Source organism: Mandrillus leucophaeus, unplaced genomic scaffold, assembly GCF_000951045.1.
Source record: "Mandrillus leucophaeus isolate KB7577 unplaced genomic scaffold, Mleu.le_1.0 Scaffold88, whole genome shotgun sequence".
In the NCBI taxonomy this organism is placed as follows: domain Eukaryota; kingdom Metazoa; phylum Chordata; class Mammalia; order Primates; family Cercopithecidae; genus Mandrillus; species Mandrillus leucophaeus.
The window spans coordinates 5,951,853-5,960,067 of record NW_012109585.1 but is presented as its reverse complement, the minus strand read 5'-3'; the positions used below and the strand labels follow the sequence as shown (position 1 = coordinate 5,960,067).

The 8,215-nt window shown below is 49.2% G+C and overlaps 1 protein-coding gene across 1 annotated transcript in view; it reads left to right on the top strand.

Moving 5' to 3' along the window:
* Window positions 1–7,511, top strand: part of LOC105531347 (uncharacterized protein C5orf56-like) — a 73,624-nt gene extending 66,113 nt beyond the window's left edge. Inside the window, exon 4 of the mRNA XM_011969265.1 lies at window positions 7,134–7,511. Coding sequence (XP_011824655.1) covers window positions 7,134–7,504 — 371 coding nt within the window. The 3' untranslated portion in view covers window positions 7,505–7,511. The remainder of the gene's footprint in view (window positions 1–7,133) is intronic.
* The last annotated feature ends 704 nt before the right edge of the window (window positions 7,512–8,215 follow it).

Below are 8,215 nucleotides of genomic sequence, written 5' to 3'. Positions count from 1 at the left end.
AAAACCTACAAAAGAATGCATACAGTATAATTCCTTTTAGCAACAATCTAACAGCTGGCAAAACTGAACTGTATTGTTAAGGATACATGCAGAGAAGGTCAAACTACAAAAAGCACAGAATTATTACAAATGTCTATTTGCTCATGCACAAGGGAGGGTTGGGGTTGTGATTAGTAGGGGAACATGGAGGTGCTTTGGGGATGCTAGTATTGTTTTATCTCTTTAACTTTGGGAGATTACCCTGGATTATTGGGTAGAAACTGGGGTGAGTGGGCCCAATGTAATCACAAGCATTCTTAAATGGAGAAGAGAGAGGCAGAAGAGTCAGAAGCAGAAGCAGAGAGATTGCAATATATGAAAGACCTGGCCAGCCAGTGCTAGCTTTGAAGGTGGAGGAAGGGGCCGCAGGCCAAGGAATGTAGGCAGCTTCTAAAAGCTCGAAAGGGGAAGAAAGGAAAGAGATTCTCTACTAGAGCCCCCAGGAAGGAATGCAGCCCTGCCGACACCTTCAGTTTAGCCCAGTGAGACCTGTTTTAGACTTGTGACCTACAGAACTATAAGAAAAGAAATTTGTGTTGTTTTAAGCCCCTAAGTTTATGTTAATTTATTAGAGCAGCAACAGGAAGCTGGTCCACTGGGAAACCATCTGGGATATGCAGCCACCCAAAATCCCGGCTCTTGGTTAGATTCAGCCTTACAAGGCTCCACAACCCCTCTGCGAAAGACTCCATTCCCTCTTGGAGAAGCTCAGACTCTAGAGCCCTGGGGAGGGAATGGGCCTCCTTGGTATGGGGGTGATCAAGAAGGATGCCCCCCAGGACAGTGCCTCTGCTGGACATCTCTACAGAAAACAGTATATCCCTCAGTGGCATGAGAAGATCCAATAGGGTCACCACACTCCACAACTGCAGGGGAAGCTGTTCACATTTTAGTCTACGCAGCCTCTGGTGGCCAAAGATTAAGTGAGAACACTTTTGCTGTGTGACCTGAAGTTCATGGTCAGTAAGTTGTAGTTATTATTATGCACGACTTACGGGGAAGCAGGGGTCACTGCAGAGCAGCAGTGGCTTTATAGAGATTTGCTTTATGATTATTTGTTAAACTGAACGTACATTCTGTGTATTTTTCTGCATAATTATTGTTTCACAATTTTTAAAAAGTGTACACGTACATGAATCTTCTCTAGCCCTGAACAGCACAGTGAACGGACAGGGCAGCAGATGAGCTCTGCCCCATGCCTGCTCTGTTTCAGAACAGCACTCCAGAGTGCCACACTGCTTGCTGAACCACAGCTGTTACTGCAGATTGAGGAGCCTCAGAGGGAACAGAAGATAAAGATCATTATGGAATTTAGGATTGCAGGACATTCTTTGACATTTCATAACAGCCAGGGAAGATCAACTGTGGTTAGGGGAACAGGACAGGAAGAAACCATGGCCAAGGCCTGTCTGGCAGGACTTGAAGGGGCAGAGGGACCCCTGCAAATGACCCTGCCTGGGACCCAGCCCCACTTGGCCCCTGTATAGCACTGATTCAGCTGGGGCTTTTATCCCAGGATCCCCTCTTCAGGGACGCCTGCATTTGTTGATTATCTGCCATATGCTTGGTCCCTGCAGAATACAAGGAAAAAAATAGCCTTCAGCAGAGGCTGAGACAGGAGCCTACAGGATGCACAGTAAAGGGTCCAAGGCTCAGGATGAGGCTTTCCTGACTTTCTCCCCTATGGGACTGACGTTCTCTACTGGTACAGGCCTTGTTTTATTCATCCTTATGTCGTTCACCTGGAATGGGCCCAGGGTGACAGTTGTTATAATAAGTGTTTGTCAAGTGAGCAAGCGTGTGGAGCGTGCACTGTAGAGAGTCAGGTCTCTATAGGATCCTGCTGGAGAGGCAGCCCACTGGGCTCGCCACTTCTCCAGAGGAGGGACTGGTCCCTTGCCAGACAGCCCTGACAGCTGGAGCAGGCTTCCTCAGGGGTGCCTGGAACTGCTGACCACGTCTGTTGCCCACTGGCCCCTCTTGGGAAGAGCAACCTGTCAGGTGTTAAAGATGGTCTTCCTTTCTCTTCTCCAAGCTAAACATGACTAGTTTCCATCTCACCATCTTCTGGCCCTCAGCAGACTGGTTATCCAGTCTGGAGAGGCAACAGTAGTATCCAGATGTGATCTGAACAGACAGAACCATGGATGCAGACACAAAATTCAGGTTTGTGTGCTTCGGCAGTCACTATATGCAAATTGTAATGGGGACAGTGGCTGGCATGGCCTCCAGCACTGTGGGGAGGATCAGGGTGTCTGCCCGTCATTTTTCTCTCTTTGATAGACACTATTTACATAGACACTGTTTTGGTGTAAAACCCTACGTTGTAGCCCTTGTCAATAGTGTTATGTTTCTCCTCAACTGTCCCGGAAACTCCCTGAGTAGGCAGGAGGTTTCCTGGCTGGCTTGTAGGCACTCCATACCTGTTAGCTAGTATTATTTATTTGTTGTTTTATTATTTGAATGGACAATCATTCATGTCATTTAAAGAGCATGGGCTATGTGCCAGAAACCACCAGGTGCCAGAATGCAACGCTGAACTACAATAGGCCTGTCCTTGGCCCCCAGAGCTCCCAGACACGCTAGGAAGACTTGTTGATTGAATGATAAACCTTGATGGAACTCATGATTAACATCTTCACCACCAGACATCATTGAGTGCTCTCTGTGTGTTCAACTCAGAACATACCCTTCCTGTACTCAGAGACTAGAATGTGAGAGTCATTAAGGGAGACACCATTGTGGGAGTGAGAAAATCCTGGACTTGGAACTGACTAGGGATCACCTCCCAACTCTGCCATGAACCCACTGTGTGACCATGGGCAAGTTACTTGTCCTCTCTGAGCCTCAGTTATCTTATCAGTGAAACTGGGTTAATAATATATCTCTCAGTGGCACAAGAGGATCAAATAGGGTCACTACACTCCACAACTCCAGGAGATGCTGTTAACATTTTAGTCTATGGATCCTCTGGTGGCCTCAGATTTAAATGAGAGCACTTTTGCTATGTGACCTGAAGTTAATGTCAATAAGTTATAGCTATTGTTATGTATGACGTAAGCAGGGGTCACTGCAGGCCAGCAGGCTGACACAATTTGGCCAGGCTTTGTTCTTCAAGGAAGGGCAGGGCTCTGAGAAGTACAGACTATGATGCAGGTGAAGGCCAGGAGGCAGGGACTCCCAGGGCAGGTCTGGAAGGAGTGAGGCTGGTGAGGGAAGTGGTCAGCAACCTCAAGGCATGAGTAAGGCGCTTGCCCTTCTCTCCAGGCACAGAGGAGCCGCTCGAAGCTGGGCACAGAGCTGGGATGGATGAGACCAAGGCGAATACTTTACTTATTAAGCTGCAAAGGACCCTAGGGAGCATCTTGTGCAGCATCTTGTCTTACCAAGCAAACAAAGGCCAGGGAGGGAAAGTAGTGAGTCTCCAGAGTCACACAGCAAGGACCAGGGCCCAGGCCAAGACTCCCACCCCTGCAGAGCCCAGCTCAAATTATTCCTTGAGCCCAGTTTGTGGCTCCACAAAAGAAAGTTCCTGGCACTTTTTATATTTATTTATAATTTTTTTCTGATTATAAAAGTAATTATAGGCCAGTCAAGGTGACTCACACCCATACTCCCAGTACTTTGGGAGGCCGAGGAAGGAGGATTACGTGAGCTCAGGAGTTCGAGACCAGCATGGACAACATGGCAAAATCCTGTGTCTACAAAAAATTAGCTGGGCGTGGTGGTACATACCTGTAGTCCCAGCTTCTTGGGAGGCTGAGGTGGGAGGATCACTTGAGCCTGTGAAGTCGAGACTACAGTAAGCCGAGATTGCACCACTGCACTCCAGCCTGGTCAACAGAGTGAGATTTTGTCTCAAAAAATAAATAAGTAAAAATAATTATAGGTCATCATGGAACATTTTTTTTTTTTTTTTTTTTTTTTGAGACGGAGACTCGCTCTGTCGCCTGGGCTGGAGTGCAGTGGCCGGATCTCAGCTCACTGCAAGCTCTGCCTCCTGGGTTTATGCTGCCTCAGCCTCCGGAGTAGCTGGGACTACAGGCGCCCGCCTAGCTTTTTGTATTTTTTTGGTAGAGACGGGGTTTCGCCATGTTAGCCAGGATGGTCTCGATCTCTTGACCTCGTGATCCGCCCGTCTCGGCCTCCCAAAGTGCTGGGATTACAAGCTTGAGCCACCGCGCCCGGCCTGAACATTTTTAAACTATAGAAATATAAAAAATATTTTTTATATTATATCACCTGTAATCCCACTATCCAAAGGTAATCACCTTTAGTATTGTGATGTATTCTACCCATCTGTATTCCACAAAAAATTATATATTAATTAGATTTGAATTGTGTTGTATATAGTTTCACGTCCCCCTTTTCCCCTGTAAAATTGTGCTTTATGAGAAGGAGGGATTGTTTTTAATGTAGAAGAAACTCTAGAAAACCTTTTTTTTAAAAAAAAAAAAAAAAAAAAAGCAAAGCCCCACAGTCTGCAGTGGTTGGAGGACATCCTGTGGGGCTGCACGGTGGCTCTGTCGCACATCCGGTGTGAGCTGCAGGGTGGTGGCAGTGGCTGGGTCCTTTTCTCCCCTGGCCAGGCTACACCCTTCTGCCTATGGGTGAGACAGAGTTTTGAAGCGTCTGCGCTTACCCCTTCCTTCCTAACACAGGATGCTGTGATCATTCACCCTATCAAAAGGCATGTGGGGTTGTGATCGTTACTGTTTGCATCTCAAGCTGTGCAGCACAATGTTTTCTCGTGTGTTACCTCACCTGAGACTCACACATCCTGTGAGACAGATAAGACAAATGATGTTGTACCCATTTTACAGATGAAGAAACTGAGGCTACAAAAGGTCTAGTGGCTTATTCGAGGCCACATAGCTAGTGAGTGGCAGAGCAGGGACTTTATGCAGATCTAGCTGGCATCCAGTAACTTTTTTTTTCCTCTAAACTTTTTTTTTCTGGTAGTCCTAGCTTTTCCAGAGCTAAACTGAGTCCCCTTAGTATCCCCTTATTAAGGCCAAGGACTGAGAGTGTTATGAGTATTACGGATGTATGGAGGGGCCATGCAACTCCTTCCTGGGAGTCTTAAGCCAAGCCCTGTGGCCTCTGACTAGTTGTCCTAGGTGGCCTGACCTCAGCTCACTGAGGTTTGGGGAGGGGGCTCAAAGAGGCAGCTGCCTCCTGTAGAGAGGTCTAGCAGAGGCACTATCCTGGGGGCATCCTTCTTGACCCCCTCCATGCCATGGAGACCCATTCCCTGCCCAGGGCTCTAGAGTCTGAGCTTCTCCCAGAGGGAATGGAGTTTTTCACAGAGAGGCTGTAGAGCCTTCTGAGGCTGAGTCTAACCCATGCGCAGGGATTTTGGGCAGCTGCATCCCCCAAATGGTTTCCCAGTGGATCCGTTTCCTATTGCTGCTCTAACAAACTATCATAAACAGGGCTTGAAACAACACAATTTTTTTCTTTTTTCTTCTTTTTTTTTTTTTTTTTTTTTTTTGATACAGGGTCTTGCTCTGTCACTCAGGCTGGAGTGCAATGGTGCAATCTTGACTCACTGCAACCTCTCCCTCCTGGGCTTAGACCATCCTCCTACCTCAGCCTCCCAAGTAGCCGGGACTAAAGGCATGTGCTAGCACACCTGGCTAATTTTTTATATATTTTATAGAGACAGGGTCTCACTATGTTGCCCTGGCTGGTCTCAAACTCCTGGGCTCAATCAATCTGCCTGCCTCAGCCTCCCAAAGTACTAGGATTACAGGTGTGAGCCACTGCACCTGGCCCATTTCTTTTCTTATAGTTCTGCAGTCAGAAGTCCAAAACAGGTCTCACTGGGCTAAACTCAAGGTGTCAACAGAGCTGCATTTCTTCCTGGGGGCTCTAGTGGAGAATCTCTTTTCTTCCTTTCCCTTTCCAGCTTTTAGAGGCTGCCTGCATTCCTTGACCTGCAGCCCCTTCCTCCACTTTCAAAGCCAGCACTGGCTGGTCAGGTCTTTCACAATGTGATCTCTCTGGTTCTGACCCTTCTGCCTCCTTCTTCTTCATTTAAGAACCCTTGTGATTACACTGGGCCCACACCAATAATCCAGGGTAGTCTCTGTATTTGCAAGTGAGCTGGTTAGCAACCTTAATTCCATCTGCAGTTTTAATTCCTCTTTGCCATGTAGCAACATGTTCATAGGCTCATGCATTAGAACGTGGACCTCTTTATTCCACTGTGGACCAGTATTCTGCCTTCCACACCCAGCCTCTCTTCTGAGTTTTCCAAGGGCCCCCCATCCTCAGGCATCCTCAGACATCCTCAGGCATCATCAGGCATAGACAGCGGGCTGGGCCAGACCACAGCCAGGATGTTCCCGCCACTATCAGAGAGGTCCTTTCTGCCCAGGTCCCCTCCCACCTGCCTGCTCCTCTTTCAGCTCGTTCTGTCCTGGATTCCTCTTCCTTCATCCTCTGCTCCCAGTCTTAGGTAGAGAGGAGCTGGGCAGGAAGTGCCAAGGGGTGTGGAGATGGAGGAGGGGGAAGGTAAGGCCTGAGGCACCAGGGCTGTGGGAGCCCAGGGAGCTGAGGCCTTTCAATCCAGACACCCTGCACTTCTTAGGGTCTGGGGCCTCTGGGGACCACACACTGAGCTCCAGGGCTGGAGGGGTGGCCAGCCAAGTATTAGACCCTTCCACCTGTATGTCCCTAGCTGCCCTTAACAGCCATAGTTCACCTGGCCCTTTTCTTGGGTGATAACAGACTGTCTGCCTTCATTTATTCCCTTTCCCCTGTCCCTCCCTAGGCCTCAGGCTGGAACCTTATAGTCCCAGCTTCTCGGGAGGCAACGCCCCAGCCATGCCTCTGTCCCTGAGCTGCTTGGTGTGGGCATGGGGGATCCAGAACCCCAGCAGGAGGGCAGATGGCAAGCACAGGGCAGGAGGGGCTGGACAAAGCCTTTGGCCCTCAGGGAGGGTGACCAACTGGCCCTGGTTTGCCTGGGACTTGCCCAGTTTTAGCACTGAAAGTCCCAAATCCTGGGAAACTCCTTGGTCCTAAGCAAACTGAAACAGTTGGTCAGCCTCTCTCCAAGCCCTTTCGCACCTCCTAATCTATTCTAGATCACCTCTGCAGCCTGTACAGCTGGGCCTTTGGACTCCTGGATACTAGAGAGACCTGGGCGCTGAGGAAGGGTCCCGAGCCAGTACCGGGAAAGGACAGACTCCTGCTTGCAGCATTCCCAGCAGAGATATCGCCTGTGGACACCACGTTTGTGTCTGCATATGGCAGAGCTCCCACATATATGCACAAGGGAGTGAAAAAATGTGTTTGTATCCCAGTCTCTAAAAATTCAATAGCCTGGTTACTTCTGGGTGGTATATTGCAGGTGACTTTAATACGTGTTATTTGCTCATCTGTACTTCTTACTCTTTGTACAGTTAAACCATGTTCCTTTTACTTATGTGTATTTTTAATAAAAGAAAGTTGTTAATGACTCAGCCTTCTATCTCCAGTCCTGCTGAAGGAGACAAGCGGTCATGCTGCATGTTGTACACACACTGGCCCTTGGTCTGGGGCCTTTAACCTTGGCTGCTGGTTGGTCATGGCCTGTTCTGCCCAGGGTTCTACTGCAGGGGCAGGGTTGGTTATTTCTCTGTGCCTTTTTGCCTCTCAGCCTGCTTGCTCCTCTGGACCCCAGAGTCTAGCCTGGTCCCCCCAGGAGAGGGACTCAGAAAGTGCTACTATAGAGACATGCTAACTACATCTCTACTGAGCAGCAGGAGATGCTCTGAAGTGCCAATCCTGGCTGAACGCTGTGAGAATATGGAAGAGATCAGCTACTTGCCCCTGGGGAGCTTCCAGTCTGGTTGGCGAGATTGGGTACCCTGCAGCCCTTGTGGGGACTGGCAGACAGGAAGGGACAGGCCCTAAAGGGTGAGGCTTTGCCTGTGAGGGCTGTCACCAGTCAGAGAAGGGAGGGCCCCAGGGCTCCATTGCACACATCTTAGGATGGCCAGAGACCAAAACTGGGGTCCTCCTCAGTGACCTGAGGCAGGCCCCACAAGCTTGGGGGTAGATGGTCTCCTGGGCCCAGAACTCTGGCTGCTTGCCACCTATGACAGAAGAATGGTGATGAACACTCACCAGGCTGTTCCAAGTCTTTGAAAGTTGGACAGCTCCAGGTCCTCCTCCCTGCCCCCCC